The sequence below is a fragment of the Lissotriton vulgaris genome, chromosome 7 (assembly GCF_964263255.1).
Source record: "Lissotriton vulgaris chromosome 7, aLisVul1.2, whole genome shotgun sequence".
Classification (NCBI taxonomy): Eukaryota; Metazoa; Chordata; class Amphibia; order Caudata; family Salamandridae; genus Lissotriton; species Lissotriton vulgaris.
The window spans coordinates 96,585,850-96,613,140 of record NC_141695.1 but is presented as its reverse complement, the minus strand read 5'-3'; the positions used below and the strand labels follow the sequence as shown (position 1 = coordinate 96,613,140).

Here is a 27,291-nt window from a genome sequence, read left to right as displayed (position 1 = left end):
TTTTATTGAACTTATACCGCATAGAAATTCAGTATACCTTAAATCTTTATTTACCACATAATTTGGCGCCCGAACAGGGACCCCTCCCCCACCTTACGCGCCGGCGATGCGTCGCAGGCCTTGCCCCCTGCCACAGCCGTGACGGACAACTACGCGTACCCGCAGGATTTCCTGTATCTCCCTCAGGCCTACGGAGGTGACGGAGACTGCGATCGACATCCAGACGAGGCGGTAAGGAGTGCGGAGGATCCCGACCAGAGCCCAGCCGAGAGAGCAAGGTCCGAGGTGTCTAGAGGCCCACCAGTTCCGAAGTACCTACGTCACGTGTCGAGTCGAGTCCAGTCCGGTCCAGTCCAGTCGAGTTTCCGAGGCCTTCCCTTCTGTGCTTCCCGGTGAGTACCGTTGCTGGGGACGCATCTAGACGGGTGCATTAATTTGTGTCCGGTCAAGACGGGTTTGGGTACGCAGACCCGGTCTGCACTGTTTTAGCAGTGTATCTGTACTGTTTAGCAGTATATCCAGTATCCAGTTAGCCAGTTATCTAGTAAATATTTTGATGTGTGTTAATGTCGTGGTATGAGTGATTGTTTGCATTCTTCTTACTGTGTTTATTGTGTATAGAGGTAGCAATGCCTTTATTCTCGAAATTGAGACAGATAGGAACTAGAAAAGGGATACTTGAGGAAGCTGTTCCCATCCCACCCAGGGACACTCCTGGCTATTTTATGTACCACAAGCACGGCTTAGATGCCATATTATTTCTCGACTTGTGGGTGGAATATACGAAAGACTTGGCAGAGAATCAAAGATGGCCCGTTACAGGGACATGGGATGCCGAGTGCATCATGAGAGTAGAAGAAGCGTTATGGAAAAAGAAAGCCAGACAGTCACAGAAAGATGCCATCGAACTATGGCGTAAAGAATCACATAGACGGACAGAGAAAGCACTCAGAAAGACAGAGAAAAGCAGAGAGGATTCTGAAAAAGCCAAAGAAAAAGAACTACTAGAAGAAGGAGAACGAGTTAGAATGGAACAACACGACAGACAGAGTAATGCCATTATGACAGGACTGTATCCAGTCCTGGCCGAGGGCCTGCCCAAGGCGACCCCGGAAACACCGAAAAATCTGCCCCCTCCATTGGTTCCAACTAAATTACGTCACAAGACCGCAGCAGATATTTTCCTTTCTTCCTATTTAGACGATGTAGCTCCCGCATATACCAATGTACCTGCCCGTGTACCTGTACCACCTGCTGACCTTAACCTACCCCATGATCATCTGCCCCCGGGTCCGCAACAGCAGACCCCTCCTGCACCGCTTCCTGCACCGCTTCCTATTCATCCGCTTAATCCTTTTGGGGCTGGCGCTGCTCAGGCCCCAACCCCTTTACAGCAGATACCGACCATACAGCCAGGTTATGCCCAAGCCTCCGCATCAGGAGGTGCTACAGGAGGTTATCGCACCCCGCCACAGTTACATCGAGTGACAATGAGAGAGTTAGCAATGTCGCGAACACCTAAAGGTGCCCCAGCCGAAAAGCTCAGAGAACAGCTTACAGATTGCAGATATGACACAGTGCCTGGAAAAACAGGACCCATGTTGTTAGCATCCCTACGTTTAAGACGTGTTACGGATTATTTGAAATTGCTACCAGAAATGTCAGACCATCTAGACAATTTGTATCATTTTATTAGAACAGGAGAAAGATCAGAGTGTGTTGGTGAAGCCATGTCACGTCAGAAGGTTGAGAACAAAGGTTTAATTATGCGATTTTTGGTTAATTGTTTGATAAGGGAACAAGATCAGACAGGTTTTCCACAAGATGAGATGGATAGATTGAACAGATGGAGCCAGAATATTGCTGATGGTAAACATGATAAATAGAAATGTGTACATGCTATGGTTAGAAAGATCCGTAAAGAAATAATAGCAATACATGCCCGTCGAGAGTCTGAAGAACCACTCGAATCAGGCGATCAGGACTCCTCACAGGATTATGAACCAGAGAAGACAGCAGAAACATCGCAACTAGCAAGTAGAGACATGGTGGCATATGTAGGTAGAGAGAGACTCCCTAGACCGTACCCTATTGATAGGCCCTTCGACAGACCCATTAGTTTAGAAAACAAGAAACGATATCTTTGCCCGATACCAGAGCGATGTACCCTTGAACATGTATTCCAGGTCACTGATAAAGTACTCAAAGAGAGAGTAGGTTATCACGAACTCAATACTTTACGTGATCAGGAACTAGCCCGGTCCGCAGTACAGTGGGCCGGGGATGACAGCATATATAAAGACGATTCGGTAGTGCAAACATTTTTAAGTCTTACTCCAGAAGAACAGCGACTAGCTGGTATATACATGACCCAACACCTCATTATACAGTACGAAAACCAAGCCTCTGATCCAGGTCCGTTATATAGTTTATTGCAAGACTTACTCCTGAGAAGATGGAGAGGTCTAGGTACTGATCTAATTGAAAAAGATTTTAGAACAACGCCATAAATATAGAACTTTCCTGACTCCTCATCTTGTTTCCGTCCCACCTCTAGTCAGGCAACCATATCACCTTGACAAACAGAATCCTTTACGAGAAGTACATCCAATCCGGAACCCTGATGATTCCTTTGCACGCGTGTATGTATACACGCCCATAACTAAAATGGAATTATTGGAAATGAAGAAAATAGTGCCCAGTCATGATAGAGACCCTGCAGGTTTCCACCGGGAAATAAAAGACATGTTACTCATGGGAGATTACACCTATCCCGATATTATGAAAATATTGAAAGTATTATTGCCTGCCGGCATTTACGAGAAACTCAAAGAAAAAGAATGGGAGGTGGGAGATAAAAAGATTGATTGGGCTGCATTAGAAACCGAAGAAACGACTCGAACCCCAGGTTTAGGGCTTGGGGATAAAACTAAAGCATTACCAGGATTGTTAGTACAGGTTTTGCCAAGATTGTTAGCAACTAAAAAGGAGGACTGGGATGCAATCTCAGCCTGCAAACAGAAACCCGACGAAGACACTAGTGATTTTTATTCCCGATTTGAGAAATGTTTTATTATTAATAGTGGCCTGAAAACAAGTAGCGAGTCATACCCACACCTTTTTGTATCCAAATTAGTCGAGAATTCCCTGCCCCAGGTTAAGAACCGTGTACTGAAAGTCGAGAGCACATGGCAAGCTAATTCGCCTTCCCAAATGTTACAAATGTTACAGTATCACCAGAACAGAATTAGAGAAGAACATGATCACGAACAAAGACGTATGAAAGACACGAAAATGAAAGTACTAGTTGCTCAGTCAGTTCCAGCCGACGGTCATAAAAGGGGTACTACACAATCCAATAATTCAAATTCAGCAGCTCCTGTTAAAGGGATATGCAACTATTGTAAACAGCCAGGTCACTATGTAAACGATAGTGCAGTTTTGAAACACAACATATCCACAGGTAAAACTAAGGAGAGACCGCGTCCTCCTAGACAGGACCAGGCCCAACAACACGCTCCACAAAATGTTCAGCCTATGCAGATTCCACAACAGACTGTAGCGGTACCACAGCCAAAACCCATTGCCGCAACACAACATGCAACCCAGCAGATGTACCAATATGCACAATCCGACTATCCCGATTATCAGCGATACACATGAAACAGCCTAGAGAGGGAGGTTGGCTTGCCTCTTATTGAGGTTCCTGTAGATCAAGAGGGTCCTTACGTACATAGTCAGGTATTAGGAAAGGATAGAAAGTTTTTGATTGACACAGGGGCAAGCAGGACGACAATCAGTCACGACGAGGTTCCAGGGGCACCCCTCTCAGGCTCACAGAATGTTTCCCTTGGATTTTCAGGAAAGCCTATTGTTAACGAAGTTTCAAAACCAGTTCCCCTTGCAGTTGGTCCATTGTCACGTACTACAGATTTGTTGCGCACGAAATCATGTCCAGAAAACTTGCTTGGTATACAGACCTTGAAAGCTCTAGGGGCTGTAATTTGTTGTTCTCCGGAAGGAGTAAGACTGTTTCTGCGTGACTTTAAGGGTCACTATGTGTTGAGAGATATTGATTCCAGATTACAGAATGTTCCTGCACATTTATGGGCACAAGGCCCCACTGATGTAGGTTGTATGTACATTACACCATATCGAGTTACACTCAAACAAGGAGTGGTACTACCACGCATCCGACAATACAAGTTACCACCTGATGCTGTAGTGGCTTTACTGAAAATCATTGATGAGCTCATTGCACAAGGAGTGGTTGTAGAAACCGACTCCAACGTTTGTAATTCCCCTATCATTCCGATTCTTAAACGCACTGATCCGAATGCACCTCCAGTTTATCGATTAGTGATCGATTTACGAGAATTGAATAAATGTATTGTACCACAGTACCCTGTGGTTCCAGACATTTCCTCATTATTGATAGCTATTGATTCAGAGGCGACGTTCTTTACTGTAATTGACCTCAAGAACGCCTTCTTTAGTGTCCCCATTGATCCGGAAAGCCAATACCTTTTCGGATTCTGTTTAAATGGCCGAAGCTTCAAATTTGCACGCGCACCTCAAGGATTCACAGAAAGCCCCAGTATCTACAGCCAGGCATTGAAAAGACAACTTGACAGTATCCACATGCCTGACAACACTGCCTTACTCCAGTACGTCAATGATCTATTGATCACCGCCCGTAGTGAACCAGAATGTGAACAAGCGTCACTGACAGTTTTGCATTTCCTGGCGGACAAGGGACACAAGGTGTCTCCTTTGAAGCTACAATTCTGTGCCCAGCAAGTGGTGTACCTTGGGCACTTGCTGTCCAAGTGGGGTAGGCAGCTGACACCTGAACGAATTCAGTTAATTGCACATCTTCCGCAACCCAAGACACAGAAAGAAGTACGAGCCTTCATTGGACTCACTTCCTATTGCAGACAATGGATTCCACAATATGCATTCCTAGCTAAGCCACTTATACAGTTGACAACACAGGAGGCAGCGTCTTCGTCTGTACTTCCATGGTCTCAGGAACATACACAAGCCTTTGACGAATTAAAGAAAGCCTTATGTCAAGCACCAGTTTTAGCAACACCATGTTACAGCAAGCCTTTTACACTTTTTGTCACAGAACGCGAAGGTACTGCATTATCAGTACTCACCCAGGATCAAGCAGGTTCACACAAACCGTGTGCTTATTTTTCTAGTACATTAGATCCAGTAGCCCAGGCTCTGCCTGCGTGCTTGAAATCTGTAGCAGCAACAGCTCTAGCAATCAGACAAAGTGATTCCATAGTGTTAGGACATCAATTGACAGTACAAGTTCCACATTCCGTGGAAGTCCTTTTGAACAGAACACAGACTCAGCACTTGACTATAGCACGACTGACAGGTTATGAATTGACATTGTTTCAGCCACACTTAGAAATCAGGCGCTGCAATACATTGAATCCTGCTACACTTCTACCATTAAGTATGACAGACCCTATGGCACATGATTGTGTAGAAGTCATTAACACTACGACGAAACCCAGACAAGACTTAACAGACATCGCATTACCAGATCCAGACCTGACACTTTATGTGGACGGTTCATGTATGAGAACAAGTACAGGAGAGTTGGTGGCCGCATACGCTGTGACCACCGAAACAGAAGTCATAGAAACACATCGCATGGACACACTGTCAGCCCAGGCAGCAGAGCTCATTGCTCTGACTCAAGCCTGTATACAAGCAAAGAACAAGAGAGTTAACATATACACGGATTCACGTTATGCATTCGGAGTCGTACACGACTTCGGTGTCCTCTGGCAAGAAAGAGGTTTCTTGACCTCTCACGGAGCCAAGATTCAGCACGGTCCCCTCATTCAAGCTCTGTTAGTAGCAATACATTTGCCTACAGCCATAGCCATCATCAAGTGCAAAGCACATACGAAAGTTACAGATACCATTTCCCAGGGTAATGACCTGGCAGATCGAACAGCCAAGCATACAGCTCAGACTCATACTCACACAACTGATATGACAAAGACAGTAGTCCCGACACCGACACATTGCATGACAGTTAGGGATCCCGCCCTAGATGTAATTGACATACAGACACATGCTACACCAGACGAAATCAAGAAATGGACTGAACTAGGAGGGATACAGACAAAACAGGGATGGATGACGAAGGGAAAAGCCACATGGTTTCTCCCCGACTCTATGGTTCAAGTTATCATTAACACAGCACATAGTCCTGCACATTTAGGAGAAAAAGCCATGTTAGACAGTATTCAAAACCTTTGGTTCAATAAGCATTTACGAGCAGCAGCAAAACAGAAAGTGCGTACTTGCATGATCTGTTGTCAGTTCAACCCAGGTAAAGGCATTCCCGTAGAGCAAGGTGGATTTCATCCTCCCGATCACCCTTTTGAAGTCCTCCAGATGGATTATATCCAGATGGAACGTTGTTGAGGATTCAAGTATGTCCTCGTAGTTATATGTGCACTTTCCCGATGGACCGAAGCATATCCAGTTCCAGATTACACTGCTCCGACCACTGCCAAGCAGCTGGTACGTGAATTCTTCCCACGGTATGGTTTGCCCCGTATCGTGTACTCAGACAATGGTCAGCCATTCTCGTCCGAGCTTATGAAGGAGGTATCACTCCTGTTAGGATATCAGTGGAAGTTCCACTGTGTCCGAAATCCCGAGGCAGCAGGTCTCGTAGAGAGACACAATCAGACCCTGAAAACACGTCTCGCTAAAGTGTGTAAAGAGAAAGGCGTAGATTGGATAGTTGCTTTACCAGTTGCCCTTTTTTATATGAGAATGGTAGCTCACTCTAGGACAGGGCTATCCCCGTACGAGGTGGTCTTTGGCAGGCCACCGAATATGTGGGGGACGCCTCTGCCTCGTAAGATCACAGATGTTGACTGTAATATGCTGACAGATTACCTTGCCTCCTTGATGTCTGCACTACAATCATGTCGTTCACAGGTAGCTGCAGCCTTTCCCGACAACACCGAGGTGAAGCCACACGAGATCGTCCCTGGAGACCTAGTGTTTATCCGGAATTTCGATAGGAGGAGTCCGCTGGAGCCCCGCTGGCAGGAGCCGAAGCTTGTTCTGTTAACAACAAGGACTGCCGTTAAGGTGGAGGGCCGCAAAGGCTGGCTCCACTCGAGTCACATCAAGAAATACCATGGACTTCCGCCAAGTACAGACTCCCAGCCCTGCCCCATTCCAGAGACTGATACTAAACTCCCCCTGGTAGAAAATACTCCTCAGCAGGAGTTCCGAATGAAATTGAGGTCTAGCAAGTCAGACAGTTTAATTGTTTAAGTCCTCCCCTAGGTGAAGCGGTTAGACAGGTTCCTGACATGTACAAGTTAGACCCCAATAGAGAGAGAGATAGACAGAAACAGATCAAGAAACGAAAATATTGTAAATCTCTCCGCAGCCACTGCTTTGTGACATTATTGATTATGTTTTTTCTGAGTCTTACGATTATTATTACAAGTTTATTGTTACACATGTACTTTCCTATTTCCATACGTGCACATTCTTCCTCAAATGACACTGTCGAGCATACTTTCAGTGAATTGCCCCCTCACGAGTTATCATACCGACTTGCGCTGCGCAACAATACTTTCATCAGTATGTTACATCATTCCCATCAGACCAGTAATGCTACAAATTGTTGGATATGTGGCCGACTCCCTCCCTATCAGAAATACAAGGGAGTTCTGCCCCTCTTTCCGTACCCGTTCACACACAACGGTTCCTGTGGTGCCTGGTTTAGTTTAATGAATTCACTAGACTCTGATTTCATAGTTTACCAGGGCAATTGGGTATGGGGAAATCTGAACACAGTTATGAATAAAGCATGTTTCCCTGACAAGGAGGGTCTTCCACGAAGGACAGGGACCGATCTAGAAAACAAAGTGTATGGATTAGGTAATTTTACACTTAACCTCATGATTCTGAATGTCCAGTCCGATACAAAACCAGACTTACCCGCTATGTCAGTATTACCAGTCAAAGGTGAATTATGTGTCAGAAAGAATGGTTCAGTACACCTAGGTCATAGTGAATGTACTACTGTGATTGAATTCAGTGATAAAGGCAAGTCTACATTCAAAGCTTCCCGTCATTCCTATTTCATTTGTGGTCAGACAGCTTATGTACGCTTACCTCTAGATTGGGATGGTACCTGTTACATCGCATTCCTTCTGCCACCTGTTTTCCTAGCCCCACCTGATTATCATAGGAACTCCCATCTAGTACACAATAGACCCAAGAGAGATCTCCCGATTGTCGACTATACTGAAACGGCATGGGAGCAGTATACAGACTTCAATAAAGGTTTCTTTCCTTATTTAGGTACTGTCTCGAATAGTAAACTGATACGTAGATTAACCAGAACCCTTGAAGCAGTAGTAAATGAAACTACTTCCGCCTTAGGCAACCTAACAGAGGAACAGTCTGCTATGAGACTTGTTGTTCTTCAGAATCGTCTCGTTCTTGACGTCATCCTGGCCGATAGGGGCGGAGCTTGTAGAGTCATCGGATCGAGTTGCTGTGTTTTCATTCCAGAAAACACACCATCAGTATATAGAGCCATAACCCGTCTCCACAAGATACACCAGAATCCAGGCACCTGGACTTGGTCCGGTTGGCTCTGGAGCGTGTTATCAGCCTGGGGATGGAAAGTCCTATCCTTCCTCGGAATAGCCCTTCTCATAGTATTCAGTTGTTGTCTATGTTCACAGTGTGGGCCAGCGATTTGCGGCTTGTGCGCCACATCATGTATTCCCCATCCAAGTCCACGTTCTAAATCCCGCCTGAAAAAGGAAGAGCAAATGATGTTATATGAACAAATAGATGGACTAATGAAGATTGATATATCATGAGGGGTCCGTAGGGGACAAGGAGGGAATGAGGTAATTGGAATTTTTATGGTCAATTGTGTCCCCTAACGTAGACCCCAACGGCTCCATGTACGTGCTTCAAGTACATGTAATTTCCCTCCATGACCAGATATGAAGACGCAAATACATTTGCGTCCAACGTTAACATGTCCTCTTTCAGATCCACCATGAATGGGTCGATAATTCCGTTCCTAAGTATGCCGTGCCACCGTCTTTACATGGTGCACTTTCACATTTTCCTGACTCTGTTGAGTTAGGCCCTGATTTCTGCCATCGAGCCCTTTCTGCCTTCTGCCTCAGAAAGCTACAGCCTGGATCTGCATCCATGACCCTTACCTTACTCCCTGCGCGGCGAGCGGTGCCCGGCTCGGCCTGCTTGCCTGCCAAGACAATTTAGCCTTCAAGTTATCTGCTCCGCTCCTCGAAAATACATTCCTGTCTAGTGATTTAGGTAAACATCTCCCCAGCTACAGAGCAAAGGGCCCGGCTTTTCTGTCTCCGTGCGAGAAATTCATTGCTCCCGTTACCATGGTAGGCCCATGGCCCCTCGCATTACACGTAGACACGTAGACACATATGCACGCACTAGCAGTCAGTATAGAATAGCCTCTACCCGACAGACCTTTCCTTCTAGATAAAACAGTTCTCCAAACACAAGATATCAGATATGATTTGGGTTTAGGTTGTTCTGACACGCCAGACTTCTGTCTCCCCTTATAGTGCTAAATGTCAAGTCCCCTTCACCCTCCAGTTCCACGTCAAGCACACGTCATGTTGCCTGCGCGCGCATCCAGCCATATATTTCTGCTGACACTGCAGGATTCCTCTATGAATCCACCCACTTGTGACACTTTCATGTGACGTTTCTAGCACACACCTCCGTTTACGCCCTCGTGCACGCCTTTTGTTACGCACATGTGTTCTTATCTCGTTTCTTTCAGCTGTTACGCCTTCTGTATCCTTCACCATTGTATGCATTTACTATATATATTGTGCACTGTTAATAAAGCATTGTCTATCCCTTCCTGAACCTTCGTGGTAAAGGAACACGATACCATGGTTCGAACCATTCCATTACATGGAATAAAACCCTTATAAACTCAGACTCCACGGACTCTGCCTCTCATTTGATTGAGCTATTTTATTGAACTTATACCGCATAGAAATTCAGTATACGGTAAATCTTTATTTACCACACTACTGTTCCACCCCCTGGAGTTAGAATTGTAATTTTTACCCCTACACTATCTAACACTTACCTTAAATGAAATGTAATGGTATGCATTGTAATGGTATGCGTTGTAAAGGTATAATGCGATGTAATGGAATGTGTTGTAAATGTAGTTTTAAAAAATTCATTGTAGTGGTGTGCGATGTAAATATATGCGTTGAAAAGGATGTTGTGATGTAAAAACTGCATTGTAAAGGCATGCGTTGTAAAGGCATGCGTTGTAACGTCATACATTCGCCGCCGAAGGCTAAGTAAAAGTGACACTCAGGCAACACAAGCCTCTCATAAATCAGCCCCAAAATATTTTGTCTGTGTTTTAGGTCCTTCACCATCAGGTAGCTATTTATAAAATAATGGGTAGCTTAAATGAAAAATAAATTTTAAAAAGTTATTACTAAGTGAGAAATGCACTGAAGTACATTAGGATAACATCTATTAGTTAATGCACTGCAGAGGACTGTGAGCAACCAGAGAGCCACATAATTGAATTTGGTTGGTGGAGTGGAGAATAGTGACTAGTGTATTTTTAGTGCTATGAAGTCACAACCTGTGACAGAAAGCACTGAGAATGTGTAAGTCATTATTTTACACTTGCATTACACACATTACAAGAGAGACTGCTACAAACTGTGTAAATAGTTTTCAATAAAACGGAGCTTCCAAAATGTAGATTTTATTAATAAATACCTGACCATAAGTTATGGAATATTTTAATTTTTTGCATAACGGTCCCTTCAACACCTTGTCGGACGTGCATAGCGCTGTGTAAATGCAATTACAATTAAAGGCATGCACTTCACAGCCCGTTGTTAACTCTTCCTACTACCACTAAAAACAAAATCTGTGCCATCACAATGCTTGGAGTGATTCCAGCAACTAAAGCCAGAACCGCTCCCAAGCACCTTTTACATTTGCAGATTAACTCACACATTTACATTTCATTCAGGCAAGCAGGCACCCTGAAGGATTGTTTTACCTATCTGCAAGCCTTTTCCTTTCGGAGCGCAGGAGACTCCATTAGCTTTGGCTGAAGCATTGAAGTGTCCCAGATGTTTTTTTGTTTTTTTCCTTTTCACGTTTTAGATTCCAGACAGAAGTAAAGCCTGGAAATGCACGACCCCCTTCCCAGGGCTCCACGGCCCCACTGGGGGTCGCGCCCCACAGATTGATGACCTCTGCTTTAGGGGGACAGGGCATCGTAGAGACACATCCAGTAAGATATGGTTCAGCTGCTCTCTTCCCTATCACTGGTGCACAGACCTCCCACCACTTCACACACGCCTCTGCACCTTAGTCTAGCTTAGGTTTTTTTAATGGAAGTTTGCATTCCAGTACAAATTACCCCCAGGTCCCTCCTGACCCCGTCCCATTCCTTAAAATAGGGAGATAACCATCTCCACGACAGAAAAAAGAAAAGGAGCATGCTGGGATACCCTACCTGCTCCCTCCCACTGGAAGTACATAAGCAGTACCAACCCAGCATGCAGCCTGTTCTTTTTTCTGTCTCCGACAGATTGGATTGTTCGTGTATGCTGTGATGTTTTTCCTTACCTGGATTCTTCTTCCGCCCGGCGCCCGCTCCTGCTGGGCTGGGGTGGCGTGCTGGTCCTTCTCTGCTTCCCCTGCCCGGCTGCCTGGCTTCGCGGGCAGGGGTGTTGTTTCCTGGTGTCTGCCTCCCGGCCTGCCTGGCTTGCTGGGTCGCGGGGCTTCTTCCTGGCTGCTTTCCGGTTTGCCGGCCCTTTGCGGCTGGTGCGCCGTCATCCCGCTGTTCTTCCGGGTCGCCTGGGCGCGTCTCCCCGAGCTTGGCCGGGTGGGAGACGCGCTGCTCCTGTGGCTGGCAGGCGAGTCGCTGGATGGTTTCTGGTGCCGGCTGGGTGTGTGGGGGCCTTGTTTCGTGGTGCTGCGGCCCCCACTATGGGTGAGTCCCGCTTTGCGGTGATTGCCTCCTTTCTTGTGTCCATGTCTGTTTCGCCAGCAGCCTTTGCTCGCATTTGCGAATGTTGTTCCATTTTCTGGCTCAGCTGTGGTGCCCGGAGTTCTCTTCCCCGGCGGGGTGCCGCTTTTCCCTTTCAGGCTGGCCGCAGACCGTTTACTTGTGCTGAGGTCTGTGTTCCGTGGCTGCTTGGGCACCTCCTGGTGGTCTGGACTGCGCCCTCCCGGAGGTTGCCATGTTGTTGTGTCTTCACACTGCCAATTTGGGTCTTGGTCATCGGACACTGTACCACGCTTCCACTGGGTGTGTTTGCCTGGCGGCCGCCTGTCTTCCCAGGGTGTCTTCCCCTGCTGTCGCGGTGGTGTGGTCTGCTCTGCCTGGCGCTGATGTCCTGGAGGGTGCCTGCGCAGTTTCTTGGGGGGCGATGAGCTGTTGGGGCGCTCCTCCTGCCCTCCTGGTGAGTACCGCATAGCGGTCCCTCTTTGTGGGTTTTTTGTTACCCGCATTTTCCCGCTGTCTTTCTTTTGCAGGTTTCCTCCTGGCCTGGTCCTTGGCTCCCTGCCTGTGGCCTCTGTGGATCTTGCTGTGGCCTCGGCAGGACGGACTTCTCTGCCCGGCGCTGGGTTCTGGTGGGCGCCTGGACAGTCTGTTGGGGCTATTGGGGGGGGGGTGCTGTTGTGGCCCTCTTCCTGACCTCCTGGTGAGTGCTGCGTAGCGGTTCCTGTTTCCTGCCTTTTTTCCTGTGTCCTGTGTTTCCTGCTGTCTTTCTTTTGCAGGTTCCTCCTAGGCCTGGCCTGGGCTCCCTCCCTGCGGCCGGTGTGGTTCTTGCTGTGGCCTCTTCAGGGGGGGGGGACTTCTCTGCCCTGCGCTGTGTTCTGGTGGGCGCCAGGGCTCCCTGTTGGGGGAAGGGGGGGTGTTTTGGGGCCCTCTTCCTGCCTTCCTGGTGAGTACTGTGTGTGGTACGCCCCTGTTTCCTTCCTGTTCCCTGACCTTCTTTGCGGTGTGGCGGTTGGGCTGTGTATGGGCGGGTTGGCCTTGATGGGCTTGGTTCCGTCTCTTGGCCTGTTGTCCATGGCTGTTGCTGGTGGGAGTCGTCCTTTGGGCGTCTCTCTGACGGTCATGTTGGGTGGCTGCTGTTTTCCTCAGTTTCCTCCTCTCGTTTCCGCCTTGGTTTGCCTTGCCCGTGCCTCCTCGGCTGGTTGGGTTCTTTTAGTCGAGGCTGTGGGCTGGGGGTGCGTTATTCCTGCCTCCTTGCTGTCCTTTCTCCTCCTCTGGAGTTTCGGCTTTGGAGTGGCCCTGGGTTCGGGTGGGCCTCCTCCTTTTGGCTCTCTCGGGGGTTCTCCGGCCCTTCTTTCTTGCCGGGTGGGGGGGGGGCGTCCGCCTGTTGCTTGGACTCCCCTGCTCTGCGGTTGTTCTGCCCCTAGTGGGGTGCGTTTGTGCCCTTGGTCCTTGGTGGTTGGGAGGTTCTTCCTTCCTGCATGCGCCCTGGCCCTCTGTCTTCCTGGGTTGCCTCTGTTTTCGCCTGTTTGCCGTTGGCTTGCCTCTTTGGTTGGCTTGCCCTTGCGGCGTGGCTTGTGTTTTTTTACTGTTCCCCTGGCCTGCGTGCTGTTTTGGGGATTCGGGTTGGCCCTTGTCGGGCTCTTGTTTCTGGCCTTCTCCTGCTGCTGCGGTTCCCTGTGCTTTCTGGTTCCGGGGTTCTTGCTGCTTTCTTTGCCGTTTCTGTCTGGCATGCTGGGGCTTGTCCCTTGGTGTTGGTCGTTTGCCGCTTGTTCTCTGCGGCTGTGTTGCCTTGTGGCTTTGGCTTCTGGTCCTCCTGGCCGTCCCTGGTGGGGGGTCTTCCTGCGGGGCCGGGGCTCGCTTTCTGCGTCCTGCTGCCCTTTGGTTCCTGGGGTTCCTGTGGGTTCGGTCCTGGTGCGTGCCTGTCGGGTTCCTGCGGTTTTCCGCTGCTGGTTGCTTCTTGCTCCCTCTGGGTTCCCTTGCTTGGGCTCTGCTCCGGGCTTCTGGCTTTAGGCGGGTTCGTGTGTCCTCCCCTGGTTTCCTTGTCGGGGAGCTGTTGGGCCCTTCCTCTGTCCTGGGGGCGCCTTGTCCTTGTTCGGCTGTTGGCTCCGGTCCGGCCGGGTTGGGCTCTTGTTGGGTCCTGTTGTTGGGGGTTTTTCTTCTCCCCTTCTGCTTGCTGGGGTTTGGTTTCCTGTTGTGGTTTCCTTCTCCCGTCTTGTCTCTCCGGCTGGTTTGTGCTTTGGGGCTTTGCTTGGCTGGCCGCTCTTGCCTCCGGTGGTGGCTGGGTCGTGGCTCTGCCTTGGGTGGACGCTTGTTCTTCGTCTGCCTGGCTCCTGTGCCCCGTTCTGTTTACCGGTCCTGCCTGGAATGTGCCCTTTCCCTGCTGGTGGGTTTTTGGGTGTTGGTCTCCCCGGGTGTGTGGCCTTTCTGCTGCCTTCTGGTGGTACCTCCCCCCCCCTCGGGTTTCTGGGGGGGGGGGAGGTACACCTTGGCCTTTTTTGCTGGTGTTGGCTTTGCCTGCTGTCCTGTTTCCCTCTGGTGGGGGCTGGGATTTGTTGGTCGTCCTTGGCTTTTGATTTGGGTGGCCTCTTGTTCGTGGGTTGTTTGGCTCTTGTGCCCTGGCTTTTGGCCATGCCTTGTCCCTGCTTGTGGGGTTGGGTGTCTGCCTTTCCTGGTTTGTGGGCCTTTGCTCTCTTGTCGGGTGCTGGGGTGTTCCTTCGCGCTCCCTTCTTGAGTGGTGCGCCTTTGACTTCTCGGGGCTCCTCTCCTTTGCTTTCGGGTGCCGGGGTTTTTTCCCCGTGTGCTCTGGTGGCCGGGGCTCTGCCTCTGTGTTTTTGCCTCCCGGTCTCCGTTTTGCCTTCCCGTCCTCTTTGCGGTCGGGTCGCTGGTGCTCTTCCTTGGTGGTGTTGGGCTTTGTGCTGTGTGGCCCTTCTTTGCTTGGGGACCTTTTTTGGTCCCTGCTGGGGTTCTTTCCTCGCTGCTCCTTCTCTTGGGCTTTGTCGCGGTCCTGGGGTGTTCTTCGGTCCCTTCGGGGTCCGCTCCCTTCGGTTGGCTTTGGCCCTGGGTCCGTTTTGTGGGCTCTGGGCTCCCGCCTTCGGTCTCTGTTTTCTGGAGCGGGCTGGCTCTGGTTGGCTGTTGTGCTTTCCTGGCCTCCTTCCTGGTGGGCGGTTCCTTTGCGGCTCTCCGTCTGGGTCCTGGTGGTCCACTGTTGTGTGCCTCCGGGCTGGCTGGCCTGCCTCTTCTGCGGCGGGTTTCTTGGGGTTGGGCTGTGGGCCTTGTTGTTGGTCCTCGGCTTTTGGGGTTTCGCCTTCGGTGGTTCCGTGGTGTCCCCCTTTTCCTCCTGGGGGTCGGTGCCTCCTTTTCCGGTTCTGGGGTTTTGGTTTCCCTGGTTCCGTGTGGTCCTTTGTTGTCTTTCTTGGTTGTGCCCTGGGTTTTTCCGGGTCTGTTTTTGGTTGGGCTTTTTGCTCTCCCTGCCCTCTGTTGTGGTGGTTGCTGGTTCTGCTGGGGTTGGCCTTTGGTCGGCCCTGCCCTGTGGCCTGGTTCCTTTGTGGTTCCTTGTTGCTGCCCTCTTTCGGTTCTGCTGGGGGCCTCCCCTGCTGTGTGGGGGTCATCCTTCTGCTTTGTTCCTTCCTGGTCCATCGGCTTCTCCGCCCTGTGTGGGCTGTTCTTTCTGCCTTTGTCCTTTGGGCTGGGTTGGCCTGTTGGTCTCTGGTTGTTTGGCGGCCTGGGGGGCCTGGTTCCGGGGGCAGCGCCCTTGGGGGTTTCTCGCGGGTTGGTTGCCTTTTCCTGGCTCCTTTCTCCGTTGGGTCGCGCGCTCTTCTCCTGGCCTTCCGTTGGTCGGGGGGGGGGGTCCTTGGTTTTGGCCCCCTCTGCTTGCTCCCTTGGGGGCTTGGCTCTGCTTCTGTGCCTTCCTTCCGGCTTGCCGGATTGGTGGTTTTTGTTTTCCTGGCAGTCCCTTTCTGACCTTTGGGGGTCTTGGTTCGGGTCTGTGGGGTTCTGTTTTTTGGTCTGGTGCCCTTGTTGTTGGTCGGGTTCTGGAAGGCCGGCTTCTCTGCTTTGGTATTCTCCCTATTTTAAGGAATGGGACGGGGTCAGGAGGGACCTGGGGGTAATGTCCTATTACTTACCGGTAATCTTCATTACTCCTGGTCCCGTTGACCCCGTCCCATTCCTTACTTCCCTCCCTCCCTCCCTTGCGGCCGGCCTTCCTGTTGTTGGCTTGGTGTTTTTCAGGCTGCATGCTGGGTTGGTACTGCTTATGTACTCCCAGTGGGAGGGAGCAGGTAGGGTATCCCAGCATGCTCCTTTTCTTTTTTCTGTCGTGGAGATGGTTATCTCCCTATTTTAAGGAATGGGACGGGGTCAACGGGACCAGGAGTAATGAAGATTACCGGTAAGTAATAGGACATTACAATGCTTACACTAACTTTAAACCTTTTCATACATTGGATGGGTGCTGGACAGTGCAGTAGGCATGCAATGTGTGCAAAGTTATGAGAAATGAAAATACTTCCCTCCATTATTACTAAAATCAAGGAGATGTTATTTTATTCTGCACAAAGCCTGTCAACTTCAGTAGCTAGGTCTTTGTGTCAACAACCATTGGTGATTGTGTGGAAATTCCCATGTACCACTCATGGGACATCTCCTGAACACAAAGTAGTATTTGCTTTACTTTTAGGACTACTCTCTAGCACAACACATTTTGCTTTGGAAAGTAAATACTTCATCAAGACTTTGTGCTAGTTTGTGTCACTTTGCAAGACATAAATCTGTCCGTTCATGTTATGAGGATATTGTGTATCCAGTCCAGTGGGATTTCTAGGACTTGCTGCATTGGCTTGCTTCAAGTCTAACAAATGAACTGGCTCACCTTCAGTGAACGTGCAGAAGTGAATAGCAGACATCCTCCTTACATGGAGTGACCAGCCAGTCTTGTTCAAGAACAAATATTCAGCAATTGGTATTTGACTGTTCAACCTACTCTTCATAGGTGTGTCCTCCTTTAAAGTCAAAGCCATCTAACCTCCCTCTGCTGGCAAATCATATTGAAAAAGCCGGTTTGTCAACTACAGAACATCTGTGCTTCATGAACTAGTCTTAAGAACGACCTGTGGTAGAGACAGAAGAACCACTGCATCTTATGCCTTTTCACTTTGACGTTTTTCAACAGCACCAAAAAGGTTCAAGTGACAGTATGCTACATCTCACCAGTGGTTCTTAACTCATTAAAGTAAACTCTGGACAGAGGTCTACTTAATCTTGCAATGGTAACACTGCATTAAGTGATGGAGAACTACTCCCTGAGCCCAGCAGGAAAAGGCATTTTGGGTGCTAGAATATATTGGCGGTGGAAACCAGAGCGCTGTATTTATATGGTTATGTTATGTCATATGCCTTTTATATAGCACAAAATCACCTTCAGGTCTTACAGAGAAAAGTCAGCAAGTCACTAGAGTAGATGGAAAATCAGCAGTAGTGGCAGAAATTACACTGTAGTTAACACCTCTCTAAAATGGAACGTTTTCAATTGTTTTCTAAAAGTGAGGAGAACCGGTTCCCTACGCAGGTACTCATGTACGTTATTCCCAATTTGCGGATGCAAAACAGAAAATGCTCTACCCCCTTTAGATTTAGTAGTGTACCGGGGGGAAGCCAAACGGTAGGCCTCAGATGATCACAGTGTCCGACTAGGAACATATTCTCTAGGCGATCTTTTATATACCTAGGTGCCTGGCCGTAGATTGCCTTGTGGGCAATGCATAAGCCCTTCAATTGAGCTCTTTGATTGATGGGGCCAGTGTAGTTTATGTAACAGAGGGGTAGCACGTGTCTTTCTAGGAAGTCTGAAAATAAGCTTAGCTGCATCATTCTGCACCACCTGCAATCTCCTGATAAGTTTCTGGGAAAGGCCGATGTAGAGGGCATTCCCATAATCCAACCTAGAGATGAGGGTAGCGGAAACAATTCACTGTAATAAAGATGTTGATAGGAGAGGAGGTAGTCACCATGGTGACCTGGCTGGACATAGATAACTAAGAGTCAATTTTCAGACTCAACCGGGACTGGTGTCAGGGCGGCACCTAGTTCCGGAGGCCAGAAAAGATCACACCAGGGCTATTACTTGTTGGAATGACGAGCACTTTGATCTTTTCAGGATTTGTTTTCAGTGAATTGGCCGTCATCCAGTTCACTGTAAATCTGAGCAGCTTTTTGGCCGACTTCTGAGCCTGATGGGAGTTGCTAATCTGGATAAGGAGTTGGGTATCGTCGGCGTAATTAAAAGCATAACAGTCCATGTGAGCCAGGGTCTCCACAAAAGGTTACAAATAGATATTAAAAAGGAGTGGATACAACGCGAAGCCCTGGTGTACCCCACAGGCAAGAGTGCCCAGGTCCGATGTGTGCTCACCCATATGAACCCTCTGAGTATGGTCAGACAGAAATTACTTTAGCCACAGGTGTGCTAGCCCACTGATACCCAGGTTGGTGGGACGAGTCAGCAGTATGTTATGGCTGACCGTATTGAATGCCGCTGATAGATCTAATAAAATCAGGGCACTCAGCTGTTTATTGTCAGCCATAACTCTGAGCTTGTCAAGAACGGACAGCATTACTAGCTCTGTATTATGGTGGGCTTAAAGCCCATCTGTCTAGAATGGAGTAGCTGGTGGGCCTCCAAGTGATTAGAAATTGTCTTTAGTACATGTTGTTCTAACACTTTGGCCAGAAAAGGGAGCTGTGAAATAGGTCTATAGTTCTTTAGAGACAAAGCATCTGCACCTGGTTTCTTCAGCAGGGGGGAAACCATGACCTTTTTTAAATTGGTCGGTAGGCAGCCAGTTTCCAGGGAATTGTTTAGTAACACAAGGATCTGTTTTTTCAGCCCTGGAAGGGCCATTTGAAAAATCATCAGAGGGCAGGGTTCTGCTCGAGAGTCTGATTTAGTGCGGATCACTAATAGAGATAGAGTGGCTGAATCAATTTTAGAAAAATTAGTTAGTTGACTGCCAAAGCAGGGTGGGGGCTGGGTCTGGTGGGAGGAACTGAGTTCAGTCGAGTTGTTGGCAATTTCCAAAATGATGTCTTTGACTTTTTGAAGAAACAAATCCTGGAAGACATCACAGTCTAAAGATGTGACTGTAGATTTCTTCTCGGCCTTTTGGCTCAATTCTTTCAGAATTACAAAAGGCTCTTTCTGTCTATTCGCTGCTGCGACAATCCTTCCCTCACAGTACTCCGCTTTCCTGATTAAAGTGGCTGATTTATAAGAGGTAAAAGGGCTTTGTAGGTATTCAGTTCTGCTGGGTCATAACTTTTACGCCACCGCCTCTCAGCTTGCGGGAGATATTATTTTTTTTCCCCTCAATGGTTCATTGAACCATGGGGCTCCCTTTCCTTTGTCTCTGACTTTTTCCTTCTGTTCTGGTGCTAATATATCTATAGCGTGGTGTAAATTGGTCTGCATAGCTTCACTCTTATGGTCAATATTCGCTATCTTAGTCCTTGGGGCGGAATTGAGTGCAGAGTAGCTATTAGACGATCTGCCTCGATATTTCTCCAATTTCTCACCTTTCTCCACATAGGTGGAGGCTGCAGTAGTTGACTATCACTCGGGACCCAACATCTAAGTAGCAAATGATCGGACCAGGCACAGGGGCTAATATCTATTATATGCGCCCAAGGCTGTGATGTCCAAATAAGCTGAAGAATGTGACTCTTTTCATGGGTGGGGCTATTGACCAATTAGTTGAAGGTCCATTGTGAGCATAGCGGTCTCAAATTGGCCAGCTGATGACTCTCTCTGTTCTTTATCCCAATGATAATTAAAATCACCGACTACTAAAAGACGTTTATATCTGGAGCATTTCGCCAGAGTGCATCAAAGTCTACTGGGAGTGCTGCGATAATGTCTGGGGCTGACAGGTCTCCTAACCAGGTTTTCGTGAGGTCCACAATGTCTATATTGCCATCTTGCAGCAAAGAAAAGACCTCAAGATGGTGCTTCTGTAAGAAGTGTGTGTTAAGAACCCGCTACCTTCAGACCTAGTGCTATGGGAGGAGGAGCATTAACCTGGGCCAATATGTGTGGTGGCCTATAAATGACCTCAGCCCTGTTGTTCCTCAATAGGTATTCAGCATGTAGCTTAACCATAGCATTGGCATCTAGGGTGTACTTACTTGTAGCAAAGGTCAATAACTCTGCTGCCGAGAAGGTCAGCGGGGGCCCAGGGGTTCTGGTCCCTGGTCGCGGCTGGGCACAGATGGACGCAGACGGGCTTGCTTTTGGCGAGCCTTCGGCGCAGAAGACTCTGATATCATCGAGGGTCCAATGATGGAGTGCCAGGCTTTGTTTAACAAACATTTGTTTTCAGATGTGTAGTTTGACTCAACAGAAGTACATAAGAATTACAACTCCTAGGGTTCATTCTGTTGGTAAAGTTAACCTCAGGATTGGAGCACTGAGACCTTGATGGCATGGAGCCATCTGGTTACCTAATTTTCTGGGGTCAATGCAGTGAAACACCTGACCATAATATGGAGGTCCAGTGAGACCAGCAATGTCTAGAAAGAAAATCAGTGTCACTCCAGGTACCCCACTTCACTCCCTCAAGAGCACATGCTCTGCCCCGCCCCCACTTTACTCTTTAGTTTTAGGGTTTCGCCATACCAGAATATTGAGTCTAAAATAGTGTTGTCACCAAGTATATTGAATTTATGGTAAGTAATATCGATTTTTTAAATATTCAAGTCATTAATATCATTTCAAAATATTGTTTTTTAATTCGTATGTATTCTAGTATATATTTTAAACATTAATTATGTAATTTATTTGTATAATTATTGTTCATGTTTTTTATAATTTTTGTTACATTTTAGTAGCTATTAGATTTAACTAATTTAATTAAATTTAGTGTTTTTTAGTTCTATAGCAGGTTGTGAGTTTATAGGGTGGGAAGTCATTTAATTAAAATACATTATTGAGTATTTTTCATTTAATATTATATATTAAATGTATATTTAATTAAGTTAATTGTGGTATTAATTTTTTTAATGTAACTGTTATGTGCAGGTTGTGGGGGATATAGGGGTAAAGGCTGGGAAGTAATTTATTTTGAATTAATTAATCATTAGTTGTTAATTAATATTAATAGATTATTTGAAAATTAATTATGTTAATTGTTTATTTAAAATATTTTTGGGGGATGTGGGGTTTATAGAGGTAATAGGTGAGGAGTAAATACATTTTAATTAATTCATATTTAGTCGTTAAACACTATTAATATTTATTTAATTGATAATTAATTATTTACATTTTGTAAAAAAAAAAAAAGTTTCATTTTAGGTGCGGGTTGTGGGGCTTAAAGTTGCAATTGGTGAGAAGTTAATTAATTTTAATGATTTATTATTTACATTTTAAATAATACAATTTGTTGAATTGATAATTAATTATGTTAATTGTGTAATTGCATTATTTATTTGAAGTGGGTTGTGGGGTTTTTGTGGTAAGGGGTGTGAAGTAATTAATTTAAAGTATTAAATAATAATGTTTTAATTAATATTAATTATATTGTTCATAATTTTGTAAAATGAATCACAATAATTGTGCAAAGAATTTTAGTTACATTTTATGAGTATGTTGTTTGTATTGTGGGAGTTTATTTTGGGAAGTACCTTATTTATAATTAAGTAATAATTAGTATTTAATTAATGATCGTTTGTGATAAATATTGATATTAATAGTGCAAGTTAATTTTTTTTACATTACATTTTAGGTGCATTTCAACACTTTCCCTACTGTTGTACTGAGTGGAGTGGGAATAGTACATTTTACCCCTCCACTATCCAACACTTTCCCAATTGTTGTACTGACTGGGGTGGGAATAGTACATTTTACCTCTAGGAATTACAACACTTTCCTTACTGTTGTACGGACTGGAGTAGTAATAGTAAATGGTACCTCTCTGCTATCCAACACTTTCCGTATTATTGTACTGACTGGAGTGGGAGTAGTACATTTTACCCCTCCGAAGTCCAACAATTTCCTTACTGTTGTGCTGACTGGAGTGGGAATAATAAATGTTACTCCTCCGCGGTCCAATACTATGCCTTCTGTTGTCCTGACTGGTTTGGGAATAGTAGACTTTCCCTACTGTTGGGGTTATTGGAGTGGGAATAGTAATTTTTACCACTCCGCTATACAACACCTATAATATTAAAATGATACTTCATATATGAATGTTTTTATTTAGTTTGTTTTTGAAATAATATTATGTGTTTTTATTTTTAATATTGTACTGACTGGGAATAGTTGATTTTAGCCCTCCGCAATCCAACGCTTTCCTTACTGTAATACTGACTGGAGTGGGAATAGTAAATGTTATTCCTCTGCTATCTAACACTTTCCCTATTGTTGTACTGACTGGAGTGGGAATAGTAAATTTTACCTCTCCGAATTCCAACACTTTCCTTACTGTTTACTGACTGTAGTGGGAAAAGTAAATCCTACCTGTCCGCTATCCAACACTTCTGCTATTGTTGTACTGAATGGAGTGGGAATAGTAAATTTTATCTGCCCGCTATCCAACACTTTCTCTACTGTTGTACTGATTGGAGTGGGAATAGTAAATTTTGCCCCTCCAAAGTCCAACACTTTCCTTACTGTTGTACTGACTCGAATGAAGATAGTACATTTAACCTGTCGGCTTTCGAACATTTTCGCTATTGTTGTACTGACTGGAGTGGGAATAGTGAATGTTACCCCTCCGCTATCCAACACTTTTCCTACTGTTGTACTGACTGGAGTGGGAATAGTAAATTTTACCACTCCACAATCCAACACTTCACTTTCCCTACTGTTGAGCTGAGTGGAGTGAAATAGTACATTTTACCCCTCCTCAATCCAACACTTTCCTAAGTATTGTATTCACTAGGTTTGGAATAGCAACTTTTAAACCTCCACAATCCAACGCTTTCCCTACTGTTGTACTGATTGAAGTGGGAATAGTAAATTCTAGCCATCCACACTCCAAAAGTTTCCCTACTGTTGTACTGGCTCGAATGGGTATAGTAAATATTACCTATCTGCATTCCAACACTTTTACTACTGTTACATTTATTGGAGGAAGATTTATACATTGTACCCAGTTTTATTATGTTGGCATTTCGTGAAGTGGGCGTAGTAAATTTGATTACATATTTACTATAATAGTTTGTGTAGATTTGTATATATTGTAGTGGAAATAGTATATGTATTACATTTGATATTTAATAATTTATTTTACATTGTTATAATTTCTAATAATACATTTTTGTTTATTCAAAATTATAATATTTTAATTATTAATGTGTAAAATAATTTTTACAACATTTAAAGAATTTTAAGTTGTTTAATTTTTAATTTATTTAGAACGGTTTGTTTTTTAAAGACACCCTGGACAAGACACGTTTTGGCTGTACAACGGTCTTTGTCACCTAGTGTGCGCCATTTTGTAATAACTTTATATACTCTATTTTACAATAAACATAAAAAAAATATACTGCCAGGATCATTTCAAGCCCAACTAACCACACCTTGTTGATAGAATAAATATTAATATATATTTTTATATTAATTAAACCTATTACTTTAATAATTGTTTTTAAGTAGTTACATGTAAACATACATATTATTTATATTTGTTTGTTTAACTTTTTAAAAGGAAGTTTATATCCTATATGTGTTAAAATATATAGGAAATCTATTGTTTTAATTAATGTTGCTATTCATTGTATTTCATATTTAATATTTAATTGCAGATATATTTAACAAACAATATTTAATACAACAACATTAATGGCATCAATATTTTATTTCAATAATTTTATACTTATATAAGTATAAGATGCTGATATTCTTGACATTGATATTTTGGTCTTGATATTTTTGTATAGCAATGTTTTGGGGGTTGATATTTTGTCAGGGAACCCAGAGGAACACTTCATGCATTATAGAATAGGCAGAGGAGGAACTAAAGGCATGTGAATTACAGGGGTTGTGGTGATTAGCTTCTTTTAGGTGTTGAAGGAGCATTTGAAAGATTGACCATTTCCTTACTCTCACAATCCTTTCCCTTTGCATTCCACTCTAATGGCTTCCTTTCCTTCTAACTCCTCTTTCTTCAGTTTTCAAGTTGCACCAGGAGAACGTGGTCCTGAAGATGAGCCAGAAACAGAGAGATGAATGTGAAGGCACCAATAACTCAGGTAAATTATTTTATTCTTTCAGCAAAGTTTCATGTTGCTTACTCTTCTCACAATTTGAATACTTATCACAAACCCCGTTGTCCACTGTACAGTTTAGGAATATATGGCCTACAAATAGTCCAGTGGGGTCCTCTGAATGTACTTAGTAAGTGAAGGGGAACTCACCATCCTCTCCAATTTTCATTTGCTCACACACATCTCACAACTATCACAACAAGCTTGTGTATTGTTCCTGGGGGAAAGAGCGCCCACAGATTGACATTGGTCTTATTTTAGAGTGAGTCCTCACTTCATTTGGGGTTGGCCTTTTCTTCTGGCAATCACCTTGGAGATAGGAGGGTGTCTATGACCCCACAGACAAAAACCCTTTGTCTCTCTGTCCCTAAGAGAGACAGAAAGTTGAACACCAGTGTTACTTTTTTACAAGGCGTGATGCCTGCCTCATATTGCTGATGTCTAAATTCTGGCTAGAGAGATTTGCTTTTCCCTGGTATTGTGAGGTATTGACTGTCACTGCACCCAGTTCTGGGCAAAACCTTTGAATCATATGCCATCCTCATACAGCATGTGCCACAGTGCAATCCTGGACTGCGTCCAGTTCAACTCATTCATAAAATTAATACGTAATATACAAGTAATATATGCTTCTATTGTTGGGCTCAATTCCAATGCCAGACTGTACAGTGTAGATGAATGTCAATAACATAACATAACATAACATAACAGGGGCAGGCTTTATAGTTAGAGGTGCCTGGTGCGACAATCTGTTTTTATGCCCCCCATGACCTCCTTCTCCACAAATGTCCTCGCTATATCTTTCCAACAATAGCACTCATCTCTCTACAGCCACTCTCTAATATGTTTTATTCACTACTCATATCAAACCTAGGTTGGCCGAGCACTGTACATCACACACTTGTTATACAGGGTAATGAATCTTATATGTGTAAATCAGTCTACAGGAAATATTAGACAAAAAAATGAGGACTACAACTCTGTGATCTGCATAGTGTACGTTCTTTGCAGCAGGCATATTAACTGTCTGTCCTGCTTTATAATGAGTCAAACCTGTCACTAGACAAATCTTGATCTCTCTCCAGTAGAAACATGAATCACTAGAGTTATCTTGACATTTTTATTGTTGCCTAAAAACTGCTAGATGCAAGGATAGCTGAGCCCCCAGGTCGCGGAGGACACCCCCTTGAAAACAACGCTCCAACGCTTCTTTAACCATATTTAAAACCTTAAACGAAAGCAATATTTACAACATGCTTTGAAACCCTCAAACCACTACAATGACCCCTTACAATTGAATACCTTCAGTGATATCAAATCTGCTATGCTGCCACTTTGGACCAAGATAGTAAATGCCTCGCTTCCTCAAGGCATTATGCTATACTAATTTAAAACTAGGGCAGGTAACCTCATTCTGAAAAAACCCATGATCGCTTGGACCTAAACAACTTCAATCTCCAACATTTCTACTGTGGCAAAGCTCCTTGAAAAATGTTTGGAGGTCAACTTATGGAACCACATAGAACAATTATAAGTGATAGACCATTTCCATTTCAGCTTCTGCCAAGGCCACTGCTCTGAATCAGCTCTCATGCACTTAGTGGATGGTGTTCTACAAAACCTGGATTTAAAAGTATCCTGGCTCCTAGATCCATTGTCTGTTCTCCGTACGGTTAAACATATCAGCCTCTTAGACTTACTGGAACAAAGGATGTGGCTATCAGTATCTGCCCTAAATTGTTTAACCTAATATCACCACAATAGAGCTCTAATAATCAAGGTTAAAATAGTCCTTGTCCAATGTCACACCGGTCACATTAGGGGTCTCATAGGGGTCCTCTATATGATTTACTCTCCTCAACCTATTTATGGAGCCTCTAGCTGAAATTGTGTAATCTACCAACATTCATTGTCACATGTATGCTGATGACACATAATTGTGCTTGAAAATCGCTTCCCCAGAAGGTTTTACGCCCTTAAACACAACTCTCCAAAAAACCCAAACCTGGCCAACCCACAGCCACCTCAAACTAAATGCATCCAAAATGGAACTCCTCTTAATTGTCCCACCCAAATATTCTCCCAAGACTGAATTATAGATAAAGCATCTAAATGCCCTTAACTGTTCACCATGCAGTATAAATTCCACAAGATCTCTGGGAATAGCACGACATCGAATCCAGAATTGTATGGGTCAAATCAGGTCCTGGATGAGCATCTAGTCTTAAACTAAATTCTGAGAAGACCGAGGTGATTCTGTTCGGAAACAATCCTAATTTCTGGTCAACACCCTGTTGGCCAGCTGAACTGGGACAATTCCCTGTCCCCACAAACAAAACTAAGAGTCTTGTGGTCATCCTGGATGATAAACTAAATCTCGGTAAACAAATCAATGCAATCATTTCATCTTCCTACCTTACCCTTAGAATCCTTAGGAAATTTTAAATGTACTTCCCATCAGTGCCAGGAAGTCAGCCATCTCCACCTTAATACTATCAAAATTAGACTAATGTAATGGCCTATACAATTGTTTGCATGTCCAATATGTCAAGAAACTTCAAGTCCTGCAAGATTCAGCTGCAAGATCACTCATAGGACTGCCCAGGCATCACTCTGTCTCTCTTGCCATAAAAGATCTTCACTAGCTAAATATAAAAAATAGGATTAAATTAAATCCCTGTGTCTCACCTACGATCACTAGGATCCTTCAAAATAAATGCCACTAGATATAAAAAATCAGAGAAACAACCTTTACAATGCAGTCATTACATCGCACTACCTTTACATAGCAGGCATTGCATTGCAACATCCTTTACATTGCATGTCATTACAACGCAGCCATTACATTCCATGTCATTACAATGCATGTCATTAAAATGCATGTCACTACAATACAGGCATTACATCGTAAGTCATTACAATGCATACCATTACAAAGCATAGTACCCTCA

At 45.1% G+C, this 27,291-nt stretch overlaps 1 protein-coding gene across 1 annotated transcript in view; it reads left to right on the top strand.

Moving 5' to 3' along the window:
• Nucleotides 1-27,291, top strand: part of LOC147700902 (uncharacterized) — a 124,105-nt gene that overhangs the window by 41,183 nt on the left and 55,631 nt on the right. Inside the window, exon 4 of the mRNA XM_086928537.1 lies at nt 24,245-24,325. Coding sequence (XP_086784663.1) covers nt 24,245-24,325 — 81 coding nt within the window. The remainder of the gene's footprint in view (nt 1-24,244; nt 24,326-27,291) is intronic.